Source organism: Sphaerodactylus townsendi, linkage group LG01 (genome assembly GCF_021028975.2).
Source record: "Sphaerodactylus townsendi isolate TG3544 linkage group LG01, MPM_Stown_v2.3, whole genome shotgun sequence".
Lineage (NCBI taxonomy): Eukaryota > Metazoa > Chordata > Lepidosauria > Squamata > Sphaerodactylidae > Sphaerodactylus > Sphaerodactylus townsendi.
In genome coordinates, this window is record NC_059425.1 from 98,615,435 (window position 1) to 98,638,088 (window position 22,654).

The 22,654-nt window shown below is 40.3% G+C and overlaps 1 protein-coding gene across 1 annotated transcript; it reads right to left on the bottom strand.

Annotated features, from left to right (window-relative positions):
- Positions 1–247: 247 nt before the first annotated feature.
- LOC125428470 (vasoactive intestinal peptide) lies at positions 248–16,968 on the bottom strand. The gene is made up of 6 exons (XM_048488614.1): positions 16,667–16,968; positions 15,187–15,308; positions 7,404–7,544; positions 6,794–6,898; positions 4,612–4,737; positions 248–1,618 (listed from the first exon to the last, which is right to left on the bottom strand). The coding sequence occupies exons 2-6, from the start codon at positions 15,291–15,293 to the stop codon at positions 1,561–1,563; spliced, it is 537 nt and encodes a 178-aa protein (XP_048344571.1). The 5' UTR covers positions 15,294–15,308; positions 16,667–16,968; the 3' UTR covers positions 248–1,560.
- Between the last annotated feature and the right edge of the window lie 5,686 nt (positions 16,969–22,654).

The following is a 22,654-nucleotide window of genomic DNA, read 5'->3' on the forward strand; positions in this document are numbered from 1 at the left end:
GTCCCAGTACCAATTCCAAAAACTAGCTCTTTTCACAAGACAAAGTGATGTGAATCATTTGCGCTACCAGCAAAGTAACACCAATTTCAGCAATGCATTGGGAAAGGACAATCAACACAAAGTAGGAGTTTCTTTCTGACAGTGCTACTGCTTTCACCAACAATTTATCTCAAGACTCATTAAATAATGGAACTGAAGGGATGTCTACTACTTGATGATTTCCCAGCACTAAGCGAAACCTATGATATTTGCAGTGATAATAAAATGTCTTTATTGTCTGCATATTTCATTGGTTACATTCATTTTGAAAAAATAGTAAAGTGTCTCCAGTTCTACTTTTTATGTATTAGGAATACTTTCATCAGTAAAGGTATACAGAGTTTAAAGAATAATTTCAGCAACAATGATTTTAGCACATGAAACAAATTAAGTGATAGAACTGATCTTCTGATATGCTTTGGCAGTCATGGATTGCACTGAATCCATCTGCTATTTCATTACATGGAAAAGTTACACATATATCTGACTAACTTCTTGTTAGATTATGAGTTCCAAATTTATGGTCGATTATAAGCCTTTATGAAAAATCTATCCAATGTCGTGCCCTTTTAGTGGATGCTCTTTCACAAAAGTTTATGCATCTCGTATGGAATCAAATCCTACTGAATACACATATGAACTCTGAAAAGGTATTAAACAGATCAATTCCACGTATGTGTTAGTATTATGAAAATAAATCAGATTGTTGTGGGGCATACACACAAAATCACATTCTTTCCCTTTAGAATAATTAATTAACAGTGCAATCCTAAAGAGAGTTATACTGTTCTAAACTCATTTTCAATGGAGTTAGGAGGGTATGAATCTATTTAGGATAGCAATGAGCAACTGCCATTCTTGATTTGTTGTTTGTACTGTTGTCTATGCCAATAAAGGCTTGCTTGCTTGATTTGTTGTTCACTACAGATGTGTACAACCTCCTTGTGAATTTTCATCAATACCCTTGAAATGTTTTGAACTTTTCAGAAAATTCTTATAGGGGTTTTTTTTTTTGCCAGAGCAGAAATTAAAATTAATCTGATAAGTTTTCTTCAGGCCAAGTGCACCAACAATTATAATACCAGTAATGTGCACAATTGATTTGTACATGTATATTAAAACACTGGGAAACACCATTTTTTAACCCACACTTTCACTCCCCAACTTGTAAGTAAAATGGTGGTTTAAGAGCTAAGGGACATTTATTTGCATTCATTGATTTTGTGTAAGCAACCATAAACCACAGTTTAATGCACTTCCCTATTATGTGCAGTGTTCACCTTTCTTTGAAATGCAATTATTTTAAAAAAAAAGATTTACAGCATAAGTGATCACAGGATTTGTATGAGTTAAAACTAGCATACATATGTACAGCTTCAGGTAGATCACTCTAAAGTAATATTTACCATGTAAACATCCACTTTTATTAGATAAGAAACAAAAATATCACAAATTTCACTTCACAATATATCTGTTTTGGCTTAAATAACGAAATCATTTTTTTGAAATGCTATGAGGAACTCAAAAAAAGTCATCATCTCTTGTAGAGGGAGTTTCATCGAGGTTGTCTTCAGAGGGTCTGGGAAAAAACAAGAATTTTTTTATTAGTGACATTAATAAGCAGTGACAATATTTCTTAAAGTGTTGCCTGAAGACTGGGTAATACTGATGACATTTTAAAAAAAGGAATCAATCCACACAGTGTAAATGGGATACAGACTCTGAATCTGACTTAGTGAATAAGAAACACAGTTGTTGTAAATTTGAAATTGGTATGAAATTGTAAAATTGTAAATTGTAAATTCATATGAAATTGGTATTGAAAATGTTAGCACAACAATTTAAAAAAAACCCCAGAAATTCAAAATTATATTACTCTTAATCCTTCTTCTGGAGGTCAAAGGAAAGGTATGTACCTCTACCCACTTGATGTCTTTGCAAGTAGACTTTAGGCTACTTTAGATTACAGTTTTTACCATTGAATGGTCACAGTATTTTCATAAGTCGTTGTGGGAGAGATTTATGTGATTAATGCCATGCATAATAGATACTTAAACTACATGTGAGGCCATATATGTGCAAAGATTCCATACCACCTTTTATGGACATGTGTCACCCTAGCCACATGGTCCAATGTGTGGACAAAAAAAAGCTTTGTAATTTGACATCATTATTTGCGCCAGTCATCTATGTGGGCAATCATAACTGAAATTAAATATAAATGTCCTCTTCAGTCTCAGGATTAGTTTGCTGGAAGGCAGGTTTAGGGCTAATACTTAAATATGTTTCAGAGGCCTTATTCTGCCTGCCAGTTATTTGGGTTGATGTAGCACATCTCCAGCACTTTCTGCATCAGAAGAGGGTTTTCAAAGCTCAGCACACATAGTCCGTTTGAGTGGCTTACAAGGTTAGGTCTCATCTCAGAGTATGGTCTATCTAAGAAGCCCAGGATCCCAAGTTGTTCATACACTGTTAAAATATTTTCCTAGTCATGTTGTGTGTGGCTAAAATCCCATGTAAGTCAGTCCTAAGAAGGAAAAATTTGAAGTTTTGCATAAGGCACAGATATCTGTATCAGTGATATAAAAACTAATTGGCTGTGTTCTCTGTGTTGCTAAGGCACAGCAGCGGCTCAACCGCAGCCTGCCAGATTCTGATTGGTTCCATGGGAGGCCGCATCATATACAGGTGCCAGCTGGTGCCTGTATGTAAAAGGGGGTGTCCACATGGGCAAGCTTCAGTCGATCACTACAGACATTGACACTTTGCACTGGCTTGCACCTGGGACAATGCTTTTTTGGCCCCACCTCTTAGAACACCACATTTGGCAGGGAGCCATGGATCCCCGCCGAGTGCACCGGGTGAGGGAAGGGACTTGCAGGGCTGTAATGCATTTTGTGCATGGGTTAGGAGGTGGAGGGTTCCGCACCACAATATTTCATTCCAGTTAGAGGCATTGTACACGGCAGATGGGGTCCATCTGTCACAGTGGGGAATGGATCTTTGGTTACATAGTCTGAGGTCTGAATTGTGCAATTGACTTGGAGCTTAGGAAGCATTTTGTGGGAGCAGGGGGAGGGGTTTCACACACACCCTGGCTTTTTGGCGGAGTGGCAATGGGTGGTGATCTGTTGGAAAGGGGAGCAGCAGGAGCTCTCCTGTGGTAACGCCTCCTTAAGAGGTAGGGGTGGAGCAAGCCAGCGGTCGGGATGACCGGCAGGGACTACCAAGGCTTGCGCCCTAGTGGCGGATTGGAACAGGTGCCAGGCAAGGGTCCGTCGTTCAACTGGCATCCTCTGCTCCAATCTGTCTCGTTGCGGTTCTTCCAGCAGGAGGGCGGAGGAATTTGGTTGTCTCTGGGGAACAGCACTCATGCTGCCCAGATGCTTGGATCACCACCCTATGCTGCACCATTTTGTTTCCTGTTAATTCCTTGCCAATAAATACATCTGGTTATGGCCAAATATTTTACCCACAAAAATATGTTGCTGCGTGTTCATTGGGTCAAAGGGAGGTTCTAATGTTTTCTTGGGCAAACAGGATCTCACCTCGGCCCACAACTCTATTTTATGTTGTTTGTACTGTTCTACTCTGCTTTGAGGACATCGGAATAAAGAGCAACAGTATCCACCTTAATCAAATGAGTCACTTCGCATTTCTTGCCTTGGTATGCACAATCTCAGACCCAAGTGAGTTGTGTGAATTAGTCATAACAATATGCTAATTTTCCCAGAGGCATTCTTCACAAATCATCGTAAAGTTATTTTAATACATGCTGTAATCTATCTGATATGAGCTCCATGGAAATGTCATAAGGGACTCATGCAGTTTAGGACGGTTCCTGCAAAGCTCCTTATTGAATTCAAGCTAAAATATACATATTTAAGGGCTGAGTGAATCCCTAATGATTCAGAAGAAATTTTAACTTACTAATGGAAGTTGGGCCAGAAGATCATCTACAGTGACACCATCATAGTTTTCCGAGGATGCAGGTTCAAGCAAACCTGTCTCATCCTGAAGGCTGTCAGGGTTTAGCTCTTCCTGACTATTGCAGTCAGGAAGAGCTAAACCCTGAACATAACTTCACGTAAATTTTGTTGAACGCTGAGTAGTGCATTAATCCCAGTAACTATCTCTTTTATTTCGTTAAACTTTTATCAGTCTTTATTAAAGTGATATCGGCTGTCAAGTTTTACTGTATAACACAATATATAACACTTTTACAGAAAGTGGTTTTTCTCAAAGGAAAATGCTGAACGTTTTATTTAATTATTATAAAATTAGTGGTTCAGAATAAGTGGGTGGGCTTTCAACTTCTTACTAAAATCATCCCTTGCATACAAAGCATGCAAAAATATACCTGGATCATGATCCCTATTCTTTCTGAACAGAATTCTTGTTCTTTCAAGTTATTTTTATTATAAATTGTCCTCTGTAGAAAGGCACTGGGTGAAAAAGTGGCTAGCACTTTTCTACGTGTTAAAAGGAAGATTGCGTTAATAGCTTATTACTGCTCTAAACTTCTAAAAATATGTTTCTTTTGTGCATTTTGGTGAAGTTCTTTCTTCCTACCTTCTTTTCCCCAAAAAAAGAGAGTCCAAATATTTCTTTGTAGCCATTTGCTTTCGCAAGCGGCTATAGTTGTCAGTGAAGAGACCGTCTGAGTGGCGTTTCTCTTCTTCAGGAAGATTTTCATTTCTTGAACATAAAAAACAATTGAAATTAATGCAGCATGATGCGAATCAATTAGAATGTTGAAATCCACAATTTATATTTCTTACAGCAAACTAGCTGGTAACTAGTGTATTCTCACTTCTCTTTTACAACCGAAATGTTCATCTCTCTCTTATTTTTTATTTCTTTCCATCTAATTAACAGGGTTGCCAGCTCTAAGTTGGGAAAGATTTCGGAGATGGAGCCTGAGAAGGTTGTGGTTTGCGGAGGGGAAGTACTTCAATGGCGTATAATGCCATAGTAGAGTCCACCTTTCAAAGCAGCCATTTTCTCCAGAAGGTCTGATCTGTGTTGCCTTGAGATCAGTTGTAATAGTGGGAGATCTCAAGCCACCATCTTGAGGTTAGAAACCTTAATGATTTAGATGCCTGTTATGCAGAGGCGTACGGGGTCCAAATGGCGCCTGGAGACAAAACCTCCTCTGGGCGCCCTCTGCTGCTGAGGAGCCTGGTTACAGTGAGCCCAGAAGGGTGGGGTGAGCCCCACCCCACCCACAGAGCATGCGGAGTTGGCCTTCCCTCAGCTCCACCCCCTGGTCTGCATAGAGATCAGGGACATAGTTCCATTCTCCTGCTTTTAGCAGATCCAGTCCTGCCTTGAACTATCTTTTCAAGTTATGGTGAGCATTTCAACAATAACTTGAAAAGATAGTCCAAGGCAGGACTGGAACTGCTAAAAGCACGTTCCTGATCTCCAAGGTGCCTTGGACTATCTTTTCAAGTTATGATGAGCATTTCAACAACATACCCATGAGCTGTTGCTAAATATGCAATTTAATTATTTGCATATTTAGCAAAGGCTCATGGTTATGTTGTTGAAATGCTCACCATAACTTCAAAACATTGTCCAAGGCACTAACCCACCCCCGCTTGCTTTAATTCTGCCAGCAGCAGGGTGAAAAAGCAGCCTGCTCTGGCTGGCTCTGTGTTTTGTCAGATTTGCCTTCCTTGGAGAGGCTGACTGTCTGGTCATGTGGGGACTGATTTTGCACCCCTACGTGACCAGATAACGTGCGCCTGGAGACATGGATTACCCCATGTCTCCAGGCACATATGCCACTGCTGTTATGTTGGAGAAAACTGAATTCAAATTGCCAGGCAGCCACGAAGGTTCTTGGCTAACTCTTGGTCAGTGTCTCTTTTTCATCATAATCTGTTTTTCAGAAAAGTATATACTATCATCAATTGCTTGGAAGAAGGACAGAATAAAAATCAAATAAATATTCTGAAAGGAGTTCTTCTTCGCCTGCACTTAGGATTATTTGTTCATGTGGAATCATTGTAGTCACAGAAGTAACCCAAGAAAATTAATTATGTTTCATTAGGAAAGCTGTGTGAGTAAAGCAAGCACATCTTGTTGAAACAAAGCAAACATTGCTCAGTAGTTGTCAGAGCGAATAGTTTAAAAAGAGTTGTCTTCACCCTTTGATCAGCAGCCACTGGGCAAGGTGTCAGCAGAATTTAAACAATGTAACAATTTAAAACACAACTACTGCTAACTCAATATAGATTTCTAACTAAACAATTAGGATCCAAGTCAGATCTTCCTTCCTCATCTTCACGAAGAGCAGCTGAGATTTACCTTGGCTGCCATTGCTGCCCAGGGGTGGGGCAATGAGAGGGGCAGGCTCAGTGCCGGCATCCAGCTCAGCGTGGGACTGGCTGCATAGCTGCTGGTGCAAGTAAGTGACATGCCTGGAGGAGGTGGGGCAGTGGCCTTATATGGGCCTTTTGCCAGCACACCAATAAAACAACTGTGGCCAAATTTTACCCACATAATGGAGTTTGCTGTGTCTCCTTCTGTACCCTTGGACTGCTTCCTCCCCTCCTCCGGCAGTTAACTTCTTTACCACTGATACAAAGATAATAGCAATCAAACATCCATTCAGAATCATAGTAAATGGCTCTAAAGAAGAGTCCTTAAATGGCAAATATATAACTTCATTTGGTAAATGGGAATCCTTGAAACACCCATCCAAATGCTGATGGCAAAAGAACATTTTTGTATCAATGCTACTTACCCAGTTCTTTTTCCAATAAGTGAGTCCAGGTACTTTTGTGCAGTGAGTTGACCCAACATTCTGCTGTATTCACTTGTGAAGAGTCCATCAGTATGTCTTGTGTTTCTATAATGCAGAGTTTTATAGCAAAGTTAACTTTGACCTACATTCTTAAAATAACTTTTTAAAATTTATTATATATTTACTTCATTTTGCTCCACCTTTCCCTGTAATGGAGACCCAAAGTAGCTTGATTTTTTCTCCCCTTCTCAATTTTATCTTAAATGTTGTATGGTAGGTTAAGCTGAGTATGTGTGAGAAAATGGCCCCAAAGCCAACTGGCAAACTTCCACGGTAGAGCAGGGACTCAAATCAGGGTTTCCTTGACCCTAATCTGTCACTGTAACCACCACACAGTTTAATAGTTAAACTATACATATCTACCCTGCCGTTTTACATATAACACAAGTTACCGCATGTTTTCTAATGCATAATTTCTAGAAACTCAAACAGGATTACATAAAGTAAGAAAGGAGGAGTGGTCAGAAAGCTTCAAAGAATTTACTTTCCCTTAATTAATTATGGCAGAACTGTGTATTTGCACTGATTATTTGTTTCAAAACAAACCTACCTGTCCAAAGCTCTGGAGATATCATAATAGAGTTTATCATTATCTGGTAGTGTAGTTTGCAAAATGTCAGCCTCCAGTTTTAATGAACCTTGAGCTTGATCTGATTCACTTGCTCCATCAAATGGCATTCTATTTCCTAATCTGATGGGGAGGCACAGGGGGAAATAAAACAATGTTTGAAAATGCCAAAGAAATCTGAGAATCAAGTGAAAACAGCCCCAAAAATGATTCAGTGACTATCAATGACATTCTTTTAAAAGCTGCACATATCATGTGCACATTTTTACTCTCTGAAATATTTATTTTACAAGTTCTTAAAGCATCATGTGCTGACAAGATAATATAGAACTTGATCCAGCTGAAATGAAACCTTACTGATTTCAGTGGGAGAGATTTTATATGTGATTGATTCCAGCATTGAAATAAAAAAAAAATCAGAAGTGGCCAGCTTAGCCAATTTGCATCCACATAACCTAGGAGAGTAACAGTTTGAAATTGACATGGTTATAAATGTACAAGGCAGGGAACTTCAAGGATTACAAGGTTTCACTTCATTTCCCCTGGTATCCTCTTCCTCACACTATTCCAGTGGTGGCAAACCTATGGCACAGGTGCCAGAGGTGGCAGTCAGAGCCCTCTCTGTGGGCACACGCAAACAGAGTTCATTATGGGGGGGGAAATTGCCCCCCCCCCCCACATCTAGACTGGCTTGGGTCGCTGGGCTCGATTATTAGCATTAGCATTAAGCCTAAGACCTAGTTTTGGGGAATCAGTGTAGGTAACCCTGTTAAGCGCTGTTAAACCCCACTGATTCTCATGCAAATAACTAAAGTGTGATCCTTTACATGGTAGTAAGCTCGGTTGCTGGCAATGGGGCTTGCTTCTGAGTAAACCCTCCTAGGGTCGTGATTCACCGGTTTGAAGAGTTGCATGGTTGCTTCAAAGCAAAGCTAACGACTACCACCAAGCTTACTCTTGAGTAATGGATGCCTCGGAGCCAACCATTTTTTCTAAACTAAAACCTCAGTATTCAGGTTAAATTGCCATGTTGGCACTTTGCAATAAATAAGTGGGTTGTGGGTTGCAATTTAGGCACTCAGTCTCAAAAAGGTTCGCCATCACTACACTATTCCCTCTTTCTCTCCTCACATCAGTCTCCATATTCTCTTCCCTTTCTTTGCTTCCTTCTCTTCCTCCCACTGACCAATCAACCTTTCATTTATCTGCTCCTGAAGGTTGTAGCTTCAAGGGTGCTCGAATACAACGAGGCAGCAAGAAGTCCTCATCATCTTTGAGCGCCATCGACCCCGCCCATGTCATCATCGACGAGGTTGTGGAAAGATCTGTCTTGTCTGTTCATGAGCCCAGTCTCTAAATGGGGCCATTTTAAGAATTAGATTATTTATTAACATTGTAGTCACCTTTAGATTACATTTTTTTTCTTATTACATGCAATCAACATCATACAGTATGCTGGTAAAATATTTTTAAAACTACATAAATGTTAAGTGTCATGTTTTAAATCATAACCTTGACATCAGTATTGGTGGAGCCATATTCCAATATCTGAAAAATAAAAAGAACTCTCTTCTAATAAAGGTCCTTTACAAGAGTTCAGCATCAAATAAGAGAGTCATGTTACCTGATCTTATGCAAGGCTTGCTTCATACTGCTTTCAATGAATTTTACTCTCAAGTAAGTATGTATGGGATTGTAGTCATAATGTGCACATGGAAATGGCATGCATAAATGAATACTTTCTGACATGAACACATTTGTTCAAGGAAATATGACTCTCTTTAAGACTGTACCACCAGCTAAAATAGCAGTGTAAGTGCATTCTGATTGTCCACTTCAAAAATGTAAATGTTTAGTCTCTCATAGCAGCATCAGAACTGGCATTTCATAGTTAGCCTGCCACATGTTGATCATGTCATACATCTTATCATGGTCACTGGGCTGGAAAATGACAGTTTCAGAGTATGGATAAATTCTCAAATGAAAAATTAATTCCATACCTTACTTGCACAAATAATGGCTAAACAGAGGGTTTTGTATCTCTATAAGGGCTCTGGAAAATTCAGGACTAAATATGAGTCACTCACAATATCAAAGGGTTAAAGAGACACAGCATGTCTATTCTGAAGCTGAAACTTGGTCCTGAAAAGACCAAGGTTCTCTGGATTAGCAGAAAGGCAGACTAGGGATTTCAGATCTTTTCTATCATGGATGGGTTCTGTGCCCCTTGAAAAAACAGGTTAGCCACTTGGAAATGCAATTTGACACAGCAGTCACTTTAGAAAACCAGATAGCTGTGATAGTTTGAAGTGCTTTTACACAGTTTTGGCTGGTGGATGAGGTGTATCTGTTCCTGGGTCAGTCAGTTCTAGCCACAGTGATTAGTGCCTTAGTTAAATCAAGACTAAATTATTGCATTCTGTTTTGACTTCCCTTGAAGAATGTTCAAAATCTGCAGGTAGCACAGAATGCTGTCAGTGGACTGCTGGACAGGATCAGCTATCAAAGCACATGGCCCTAATATTACAGCAATTACACTGACTGCTAATCTACTCCTAAACCCAATTCTCAGTGTTGGTTTTGTCCTTTAAAGTGCTATATAGCTTGAGATCAGGGTATCTGAAGAACTGTCTTCTCCCATCAGTTCCTGGCCAGTTTTATTTAGGACTGCTTTTGATTAAAACAGTTCTAAGCCGTTATTTTGAATGTTTTATGTGTTTTATGTACTTTTATTTAATTTATATTGTTCAGCCAACTAAGGGATGGGATTAATTTTTCATTTTAGAATTTAATTACATTCTGTGCTCTAAAACTGCCATTTTCCAGCCCAGTGGCCATGATAAGATAAAACATGTCACATGCAAAAGAGCACACAATGTCCTTAACCCTGAGAAATACCCAAGATTATTATTATGGATAGATATCATCTCTTGGACTACACAAAGACTTGTAGGGCACTTGGAAATGCAATTTGACACATGTTCTAAACAGAACATCGATCCATCTGGAATCTTACCAAATCATTTTTTCCCCTAAAGCAGCCAAGCTTGTATAATATTAGAATGTTGGGGATTCTTAATCAGTGAATTTTTTTTAAAAAAATAATTTCTCTGTTGAAGATGCTTGGGAGCCTCATGTCAGGGAAACTTATATTAATAAAAACCTATTTTCCTTTTTTAAAAAAAGATCAAGTGTTGCGGTGCTGTGTGGTTTCTGGGCTGTATGGCCGTGTTCTAGCAGCATTCTCTCCTGACGTTTCGCCTGCATCTGTGGCTGGCATCTTCAGAGGATATAATAAGAGGATCTGAAGATGCCAGCCACAGATGCAGGCAAAACATCAGGAGAGAATGCTGCTAGAACACGGCCATGCAGCCTGGAAACCACACAGCACCCCAGTGATTCCGGCCATGAAAGTCTTCGACAATACAAATCAAGTGTTTGATCCAACATTACAAAAACAAAAGGCACTCTATCCTCTGCAAACAATCACCCCTTAAATCTGAATGGTCAGTGTTGACAAGGCAAGCAGATAGCACCCCCCTCTCTGTTCTTTCATGAAAAGAAAAAAAATCATGCAGCCTGAGAATCACAGAGAGAATCAAACAAAGAGATAAAGTCACATTTACAACATTGCTATCTAATGTTAATAATGGATATAATAAGATTCCATAGAATCTTCATATGCCCACAGGTATATTTGATAAAGAAATAATCCTAATTTGACCCTTAGAATAAATACTGCAAGAGGTGGTGAACACACTTATTCTCCTACAGTCAGTCGCATAGCTATAATGGAGACATCCGGGGACAAACGTCATAGGTGCCCCTGGGTGAGTCACATGGGGGTGGGGGAAAATCGCTCCCCACACTTCTGACTCACCACACACACCCCTGGCAGGCCTCAGCTGATCAAGGCCAAGTGTGAGGGGGTTGGCTGACTGAGCCATCGGCCAATGCGGAGGCTGGAGCTTGGGCTGTGTGGAACAGCCAGCCAGGCCCTGCCCCTGGCTGGAGCCTGGGCTGCATGGCACCAGCTCAGGTAAATGGATAGCATAGCTACCACGAGGCACAGGGAGTGTGGGGGGAAGTGGTGTTTGTAGCTACCATGGGGCAGGAGGATGCAAGGGGCAGGGGGGATGTGTAGCTACCACAGGGCACGGGGGCACTGGGGGCAGAGAGCTGTAGCTACCATGGGGCAAAGAGTGCGGGGGGGGGGGCATTTTGCCCTGGGCATCATTTTCCTCTCTATGCCTCTGCCTACAGTAAATATCTTTTCATAAGCAAGTTCATTCAGCACTAGACAGTTCATGACCTGTACATTGATAGTGTAATTAGCATTAGTTATCCCTCCAGAGAAAGAAAGCTGTTCTAGTTCTATCTGAACCACATCAACAATTTGTAGGAATTTCCCCCCAAAGCTTGCACCAGGACAAAAAAAAATTGTGTTAACGCTAGTATGATACTTCACTTACATTAGAGTTTTTGTACAAGTGAAGATACAAGAACAAGACCATGATAGGCACTTTCACCAAGTCAAACTTATTGTATCTCCATTTCATTTCCACATGCAAGGAGGACTCTGAAGAAAGCAATGGCAAACCACCTCTGTATCTCACTTGCCTTGAAACTCCCTTTCTGGGATCACCATAAGTCAGCTGTGACTTGAGGGAACTTTACACATACACACATAAATGGAAAATAGTGTCAGATGTTAGCACAAGAACTTGTGCAAATGGAATTGTACTGTTTCTACTTGTATATCACTGAATACATACAAACAAATGAATGTATGTTTTGAATGAAATGAAACCATTTTATGTCTGTTTTCACCCTAACTCTGTAGGTTTCTGACAAATTCATTAAGAAAAACATGCTTCTATAAGATGAGCTCTACCTTATATAATAAGTGCTTCAGAAATGTGAAATTTTTAGAAATGATTTGTGATTCACAATGTGTAGTTACGATCAAAATACTCATCACAGATAGCCTGGGGTTTTTGATCATAGTGCACCCCACTAGCCATCTCTCTGAATGGAATTCCTCTCCATCAGTCTTCACCTAATGGTGGTCATAGCAATAGTTGGGATCTCTTTTTGAATGTTTCTGATAAGCCAATAACATCCCCTAAAGAGCAGTTCAACAAGAGCTCCTTTCATCTAGCCCTGCCACTTCAGTGCCTATTAGCAATCCATCAGAGTGCTTCTGATGCTGAAATTTAGTCAGCTGGCACTCACCTCTGCTAATGGCTGGAGTTGGGTTGGCATATAGATTAACATTTTCAGTGCTGATATGTATCTACTTCATGCTGCCTTTTCAGCCAGTGATTTCAGTGTGTGGATCAGGATTTTTCTCCTTCTACCACATTTTTCTTCTGTTTCATTTTACACACATATGGTCAGTGTGGGATTCAAATAATTTAACAACCGGTTCCAGTGGTAGCATTCAAATAATTTAACAACTAGTTGTTTACAAGCACCATTTTAACAATCGGTTCTGCCGAAGTGGTGCGAACCTGCTGAATCCCACCACTGTGATATGGCCCAATTTGAGGGTGGGGACAGCTTCAGGGAGCAGCAGAGAGCCACGCTGGTGCCTTTGCCCCCTCTGCCAGTGAAAAGGGCACCCCTGCTAGCAGAGTAGGCACTGATGCCAGCATCTGGGCACCCTGCAGCTCTGTGGTGGCAAAACACAGAGGTGGGTGCCACTGCAGAACTTATTTATTTTCACATTTCTACCCCACCCATTCCCCGCAGGGCTCAGGGTGGTGGGGTAGAAATGGCAACCAAATGGATGCTGGCAGGTGGGGAAAGTTGGGGCATTTTCAGGGGTGGAGTCGACTTCAGTCAGCTTTCTCCCAGGCTTTCACACTCTGGGGTTTGGTATTACACCACCCAAAGGGGTGGTGCAACTCCAATTCAGGATATGGAGGGCTTTCAAGATGGCTGGGGGATTTTTCTTTGTTGCAGCCTCCCCCCACTACCTGAAAGTCCACTGGAGGTGGTGTGGAGGCACCATCTCAGGATGCCTCTCAGCCCTATGGATTGGGCTGCCATAGCCCTTGCTGACATAACTTTAAGGCTCAGGCAGAACAGTCCTGGTGGAGGGGGGGGAATAGTTGCAGCACAGCCAGCACAGTAGTTGCAGCACAGCTGCACCACCTCCTAACAGGCTTGCTGTGATGTGGCCAGCTGCTCTTTTCCCCATGCAAGTGGTGTATGCCGCTCAATGGGCTTTGCTGCTGATTTTTCTGACATGCATTGCACCAGCATGAAAGGGGCATTCCCAGCATGAATGGACTCAGGAAGCTACTGCACAGGAGAAGCTCTGGCACCACGGCTGCATTGGGGTCTAGGTGTCTCACTGTCACACGCCACACGCCCCCTCCCCCCAAAGCTAGCAAAAGTGCATCTCCACTGGCATAAGTGCCCATTAGAGACATTTACTTCAGTGCTGGGGGTCACACCATCTCCTGAGGGGTTCTCCATCCCCCACAGGTTCTCACTTTTAAAGCTAGAATGCTTTACAGTTTTGTAGTGGAAAAGGCACAGAGTTGGATTTGTTAAACACATAAGATCCTATATTTCCAGTTACAAAAGAAATTTTTATTCAGCTTGTGATATTGTTTGCTAGTGCTTCTACAAAAGCGAATTTTAAGTCAAAAATGCTGTTTTAAGAAAACAGACCTACTTACTGAAAAAAATTCTTGAACATAGAAGGTTATTGTTAAAATCAATTAAGATTGGCTGCCATTTGAACATCAGTGCAGTCGTGCTGGATTTGGCCTGTGGTTCATATAGCCAGGCATTATATTTCTAGCAATGGCCAGTCAGATGCCACAGGGAAATTCAAGAGAAGAAGAAGAAGAGTTTGGATTTATATCCCCCCTTTCTCTCCTGCAGGAGACTCAAAGGGGCTTACAATCTCCTTGCCCTTCCCCCCTCACAACAAACACCCTGTGAGGTAGGTGGGGTTGAGAGAGCTCCAAGAAGCTGTGACTAGCCCAAGGTCACCCAGCTGGCGTGTGTGGGAGTGTACAGGCTAATCTGAATTCCCCAGATAAGCCTCCACAGCTCAGGCGGCAGAGCTGGGAATCAAACCCGGTTCCTCCAGATCAGCGTGCACCTGCTCTTAACCTCCTACGCCACTGCTGACTGTATTAACATTAAGATAAACCAGAAGAATCCTCTTCATCTGCAAAGATGCCCCAATAAAGTTAATCACTATTTCCCTATAAAAACAAATTTGCATGCTCTTAAGACATATGTCTGCGTCAAAAAAAAAGTTCTTTCAGCCACCTTCAGCTTATTTCTGGGCAGAGCACTTTGAGATAAACTGAAATCTTTCTTCCTCTCTCTCTCTTTCTGTATGTGTATCTTTTCATAAGAAGGAAAACTCAGGAAGCTCAAGAATCCTACACTGAAAGACGCAGCACATTAACAACATTACTACCAGAACATTACTGAGCAAAATTGTCTAATGCCACAGGTACTTTTCTTTCCATTTGTTAAGAACATTATATTTGCTTCAGGTTGATAAGCACACTAATTTTCCCACTCTTTTACAAATTTGGCTGTTTTTTTAAAATGTATTCAATTTAACAATTTAATAAACAGTTTGGGTTATCTTCCTTTAAATCAGTGGATCTTTCCCATTTTTCTTTTTTCCCCCTTTCTTATTCAAAATTTGCTCTGCCCATAAGAATGAATGCCAACTACCTAGGCATCTGCCAAGCTAGAGGAGCACCTGCAAAAAAGTATCCCTTACCTCAAAGCTGAGTATGATTCCAGAGGAGGTAAAGCAAGAGCTCGTGAGCAGAGGATACAGAGAAGTGTAAAAGAAAGGAGAAGCTGGGAACTGTTTCTGTGTTCCATCTCTTTGGTCCTGAACTGGCAAAGATGATACAAAGTTTATTTCTTACAGTCTTGCATAAACAACTTAGTAAGAAAACAATGTTGTTATCTTAAATAACATTTGGCTACTCTTTCCTGTCCTGACCTGGATGGCCCAGGCTAGTTCAATATCTGAAGCAAGATTAGCCCTGGTTAGTACTTGGATAGGAGACCGCCAATGAAGTCCAGTATTGTTAGAAAGCAATAGCAAACCCATCTCTGTTCATCTCTTGCCTTGAAATCCCTAAGTGGTCACCATAAGTCAGATGTGACTTGACTGACATTCCCATCACCATTCTTTCCTACCTTTCAACTGCTTTGTGTTGTAAAATACAGCTTATTGTTAGTTCAAAGTAGATTTTAAACAGTTAGATTTCTGTGGCTGAGAAAGGGGAAATATAGATCAACAAAAACAAAAAGATGACAATAGGTGGGTACATAGATCGATTGACAGACATATTGTGATATTAATTTAAATCTCTGTGTCTGTGGTCTCCACAGCCCAACTACTAAAATAACAAAGCTTCTATACTTCTGCTAGACTAAAGCTGTAGTCTTAAACATACTTGCCAAGGAGTAAGTCTCATTGATCTGAATGGAACTTACTTATGAATAGGAGTGTTTATGATTGCACTACACCACAGCAACCCTATACAGACATATTCTTTTCAAAGTCCATTGAAATCAAAGGACCGAGAATGGCATTCCTCTGCACAGGGGATTAAATTACTCTCATCCTAAGAAGGGTGTAACTGTGCTTGAAATAGCATTGTCAGTTTTCTTTAGAGTGTGATCACAAGTGAAGGCAGTTTGCAGCTAAGTAAAGAAATTTCTTTATGGTAAAATCTGTAGGAATGAGTCCAGAACTTTAATATTACATAAATTTGGACTAGAGCCCAGACATCATGAACTGTAGTTTTCACATGACTTCAGTGATCATTAATTCATTATCATGCAAAATAGATTGTTTTATTGTATTGATCATGCACGTTAACAGGGAAGGAAAGAGCAGCGCACAACATTCCCGTGGAGTCTGAAAAATTTCAGAAGTGTGACTGCTAAAGGTAAGCTAGAAATCAACCGTCAGTGGAATAGTTGTGAAAAGCTGATTAGGAGGAAGAGGGTAAAAGTTTTTACTGGAGCCAAAGAAAGCTTCAAAGAATTGGAAGATAAGTTAGCTAAAGAGTTCATAGAATTCGTTTTCAATCCAAATGTAATAAACCCACACACTTTTACATCCCACTTTGGAAATAGCTAGTACTTTTACAGGAATTCTCTCCCACACTCCCAAAAATTCTGCAATATCTTTCTGTGATCTGAAGTCAAAGTTGATAGAAAGAGCAACTCAAACTTACCAAGCAGAAAGAGGCTCTGTTCTCTTTGGGAACAAGTGGGTCCCTTGAGCACAGGGGGATTCCGGAGCTCTCCTAGGTTCTGAATTGCTCCGCAACTATCTGGCTGATGCTTCACAAGATTCTTCTCCAGCTACTGAAGGGGAAGATGCAAATAAAGGGTCTGGTCTGCTTCCTGAGGCTGCTCCTACTGGCCTGAAGTTTGCCAGCTGTCCTTGCTAGACTAACGCCTTTCCTCCCCTTCAGTGCACTCTCAACAGCCTTTCCAGCTGCCTTGTTTTTATAGGGTTTATAGACAGGACTTTTCTGCTTCAAAAACAGCAATCAAATTATGTTGGACGTCACTATTCCCAGGAGAACGAATGGAAAATCCATGATTGCTTTGTTCAGGACATTGTGAGACAGGGGAAATTCATATTTAATTCATGGGAAGCACTAGAGCCCTCCTCCTATTTTAAATTGATTTATAGCTATATTAATGAATGATTTAACATGAGTAACTCTGGACTTTGCAAATCATTTTACAATTCGTGCATGACCAAATATTGCCTTCAGGAACATGTAAGCAGCCATGTAAAAATATCATTTATTGATAACAGATCTCTCTCTCTCTTTCTCTCTCTGAATTAATTAAAATAAAGAGTCAGGAAGCCAGATGCACCTCTTGTGTTGTTTCAGAGAATTTGGATCAACAGTAATCTTACAAGAATTTGGGAGATTTCTGTTCTAATTTCTTGTATATTTCCTCACTGCTAATGCTGTGCTCAAGGATAGCTAAATTGAAATACTTGGATTTAAGCTGATTTTTTTTGCCTACTGATTTTGAGGCTAAGTCTAAAGCATTCTGACTTAAAACCTTTGCAGCATGGATAGTTTGTAAATATGTTACATACCATTTTGATGTTATCCAGAAAAGAAAACGGAGTGCCTCACTCAGTGAAATCTCTTACTTTTCTCTATTAACACAGACACTGTTTAGGTAGTATCTTGTTCTTCATTATACCCAGTGAGATTGGGGTATAAGCTTACAAGTAGGATACACTACCCTGCATGAAATTATCTGGGTGTATTTCAGAGGTTCTACTTTACATGCCCCACCATTAGATGTTGTATGAATGGCTATTCAGTATAGGGACATTTCAAACATGACCAAAACTGTGGGATTACCTCCCTAGCTAAATTTAATTTGCTCCTTCTTTAATGGTATTTAAGTGTCACTTTAGGAAAGCTTTTGAGACTCTCAGCTTTATCTGTTGCTGAACTAGATTCTGGATTATCTGGCTCGATATTTTTTACTTACCAGGATGACTGTGGCAGCAAAGCTAAGAACACTTTCTTAGCATTAGTCAAGACTTGTACCATTAAACTAAACCAAATAATGGCTGACATTTGACTTACTTTGTTTACATCACTGATTCCTTAGTATTAGTTGACTAAACTTACATTAATATAAAGAAAAACACACACAAAGCATCATGACAATTCTTGGCACTAATCTCAGAAATAAAAAATCTCAGAAAGTCAGTAATTAGCCTCAGATAGATGGAATGAAAAGTCATTCAACTGCAATGAAATCGTCAGCTTTTCACTACAGATGGGCATATTCAGAGATAAGGTTCATTTGAGCCAAGGCCCAGATTACAACTTGTTGTTCCAGATAAAGCCTAAAATGATGCGTAAAATGTATGATTTTAGGCTTTATGCATTGTAAGCCAACCTGAGCTCTTTGGGGGTGGGGCGCGGCATAAACAAACAAACAAACAAATACATAAATGTATTTGTGTTGGATCATATCTTTTCATCCACACCTTTTCTAGATATGAACAATTATGATCACAATTAGCTGTCCCATATGTCTATTCCTACTTAGAATCTCTTACCATTTCCTAGAACTGGATTCATGTCAGCATTCTAGTCAGCAGTTGAGCAATAGAAGAGCCAGTTCTCAGGTTGGCTGTCTGGTATGGAGTTCAGGATTCATTTGTGAAAAGATTTGTGTCCTTTATTGCTCTTGCACCTCAGTGAATTGGCTGATTTTGTGCTTAAAGTTTAGCTGAAGAACAGTGACCATGTGCAAAGTGTCTCTCCCTCACCATTCAGTAGTTACTACCACCCTCAATAAACCTAACATGAGGGAACAAGATCAGAAGGTATGGTTTCCAGACTGGCTAGAATCCCAAAAGTTGCCATAAGAATTTTACCATAATTTCCTTTAAAAATCTACAACAACCCCTCCCCCCCGCACTGCTGCTTCTGATGTTAAATTGTTGCCTAATCCTATGTTGTTATATTCTTTATTCAGACTCACTGTTGTATGTGTAAAATGAAATAAAAAGTGATGGAAACTCTTCTATTCCAAAAAAAACCCCTTTGATCATTGAAATCTATAACACATTATTTTCTTCCTTCCAGAATCATTGATGTTGGTGAACAAGGGACTAAAACAAGGACAGAATTGGTATCATGTTTGCATTTATCTGAATTTAACAAGGGAAACTTCAGTGAGAAAAATCACATATTTTTCTAATTTTAGGTGAATGCTTCAAAATGCTGTTGGTACAGGAGGGTGAGATGCTTATAAAGTGGTTCTGTTTCAGTTTCATTAATTATGAACACTGCGCATGCATATGTGAATCTATCAAATGTACAAAATTGGTAGCGGGAAAAGGGAAGGAAGTTGGCATGGTGTAGCCCAATCTAGTCAAATCTTTGAAGCTAAGTAGGGTTGGCACTTGGATGGGAGACCACCATGGAAGGCTCTGCCAAGAAACTGGAAAAAGAATTCAAATAAAGTTACTGTTTGTTATTTTTAACCAGATATTCTGGAACAGGTGAAGAGGAGCTGCAATATATGGGGTATGCAAGAAGCCTGTCTAGAGTAATAATTATAAAGAAGGGAAGGGGCTTCTTTCACCTCACACTTCCACAAGTATTATGGCCATACATTTACTTATGCACTAAGCATGGGCAACACACTTTATAAGGCAGGTGTAAGCTATAGAATTATTTCAACATTTTTTTCTTCCAGCCATTTTTCTTTTATTTATGTTTTGGATATGAGTCCAAAGAGAAATGCTATGAAAATGCTATGAAAATTGCTATAGTAAAGAACCAGCATACTATTGTACTAAGTATGTAGTCACAATTAAACACTTAATAGTACCATAAAGCCTTTTTCAAGAGAAAATGGGTTTAGGCTCACAGCCCCAAAACATGATGAATGAAGAATGTGTCACCATTTCCTCTTCCTTTTAATAAGCTTTCCAGCTTTCCTCTGTTTTATGTATTTCTGAGTTTATATAAACTTGAGCTTATACAGTGAATATTCAGTGCATAATCACTTTTGCTAATTCGTTTATACAAAAATTAAATGAATTAATCCCCCCAAAATTTGTTTCTGGAAATTTGTTTCAAGGATGACAGCTATGACTTAAACCAGAGTTCCTGCCAAGGACTAATTTCAGGAAGTTTGCTCCTTCTGTTACAATTCAACTGGTTAGGAAACAAGCATTTGTGCTTGAATATGACAGGAGGGGCATCAGTCTCTTGTCACTACCTAGCTCCTTGATAACTTTACAGGAGGGCTGCTGTCTGATTGTGTAGTTACTGAAAGCATGCAGAGAATGAACCAAACAGTGCAATCCAGAAGGGAGTTACTCCAGTCTAAACGCATAGACTTCAGTCGACAGATTGGAATAACTCCCTTCTTGATTGCATTGAAAAACAATGTTCAGAATCCATTATGAGGTTCACCTACAAATTCCCATTGAACTGAGTAAAAGCAATACAAAAGTCAAATTCCTTATCTCCAAAGGGTCCTTCTGGATCAAAAGCCCATCCTGTCCAATTTCCTGGTTCCAGCAGTGGCCAACCATATGCCCTGAGAAATGTATAAATGGCATGAAGACAATGCCTTTTTGTCCCCAGGTAGGGCTGACCATACCGTGCCCGGTGCGCACTCTGCTTTTTCCACCCTGCCCCCCACTTACCGTAGTTCAGCCTGAAAGTGCAACCTGGAAAAAGCAGCCTGTTCACTTGAGGATGAAAATGACCTCCCAAAGGCACCTGGTGAGCTACTAAGAGTAGCAGAATGCTCTGGTCTGATCCAGCAGGCTCTTTCTTATGTTCTTATGACCTGGTGGGAACTACACTTCCCAGGAGACTTTGGGCCTTGCAAGGTCTCCTGGGAAGTGCAGTTCCCACCAGGCCATTTTTAGCCTTAAGTGAACAGGCCGCTTTTCCAGCCTCCACTTTCAAGCTGAACTAAGTAAGTGTGGGGTGGGGGGAGATTCCCCCCCAGCATGCGCCCGGTGCAATGCACACCCCTCCATCCCCTGGTAGCTCTGCCTCTGCAGTGCCAACACTGGGGGTTGGTGACCCTAATTCTGAAACATACCACCTCTAAAAATGGAGGTTCCATTTAGTTAACATGGCTCATAGTTGTAGTTGTATTTAAATGGAATCTCCTCTATTTAGAGACAAAATTTTTAACAGAGGTTCATTTTATAATAGCTATTAGTCATTTAACATAGGGATTCAACTTAGCTGTCCTGATATCTCCTGTTCATTTTATTAAGGCCTGACCAAAAATACCTCCAGATCTTGCAATGGGCTGATAAATAGAACAAATGTAAGAACAAGTTCCTAGCTGATTGTGCCTCGTTTGCTTAATTATTTGAAATAGCAAAAAATAAGAAGGGACAGCTGATGGGAAAATTGCATAAGACAGAGTCTTTGCTTGGGCATTATCTGGGCTCATGATATTTTTAACAATGATATTTAAACATTTCAAATATCATTCATACCTGAAAATACTGTTCATATCTGTATTCTGTTAATTCTCCAGTCAAAATACAAGCATCCCAAATTTAGAATTTTATTTCTTGACAACTCCTTGACTCAGCATGGTCTCTGAGCACCACCTAGTGTTTCAAAGAATTTTCACGTAACTCTTGGTTTCATACGGTGCAATTCCCTCTTTGATTTTGGTCTTTAAACATTTGCTTCAAGGCCTGAGAAAAATGCAAGAATTTTACATCTGATGTTATGATTCCCCAGTATCTCCCACAGGAAATTATGCGAATGTTGCCTGGTGAGATCTTCTCATTTTTCACAATGCTATTATTTGACAGGGCTACCGTATATACTTGCGTATAAGTCGACCTGCATATAAGTCGAGGCACCTAATTTTACCACAAAAAACTGGGGAAACTTATTGACACGCGTATAAGTCGAGGATGGGAAATGCAGCAGCTACTGGTAAATTTCAAAAATAAAAATAGATACCAATAAAATTACAGTAAATGAGGCATCAGTAGGTTAAATGTTTTTGAATATTTATTTCAAAGAAAAACAGTAAACTAGCTCTGTAAGCCCTGATTCTCCTTTTAAATTCACTCAGAAAGGGGGGGGGTGATTTCAAGGGAGAATCTGGGGAAATTTTGAGGGTGCCTGTCAGGGGAGGAATATTTATGTTAGCAGTACCAACATTTCACAGTATCTTTAGGAGACCCTCCTGATGATACCACTCAGGTTTGGTGAAGTTTGGTTCAGGGGGTATAAAGTTATGGACCCTCAAGAGGGTAACCCCATCTACTATTAGCTTCCATTGGAAGCAGTGGGGGATGGGAGCACCCACTTTGGGGATGCATAACTTTGGCTCCCCTGAACCAAACATCACCAAACATGGCTGATTATCAGCAACAGATTATCCTGATGATACCACCCAGGTTTAGTGAAGTTTGGTTCAAGGGGTCCAAAGTTATGGACCCTCAAAATGTAGCCCTATCTACTATTAGCTCCCATTGGAAACAATGGGGGATGGGAGTTCTCCCTTTGAGGGTCCATAACTTTGGACCCCCTGAACCAAACTTCACCAAACCTGGCTGGGATCATTAGGAGTGTCACCTGATGATACCCTGAATTTTTGGTGTCACTAGTCTAAAATCTGCACCCCCTGGTGGTCAACAAAGTAAAACCCCTAAAATATTT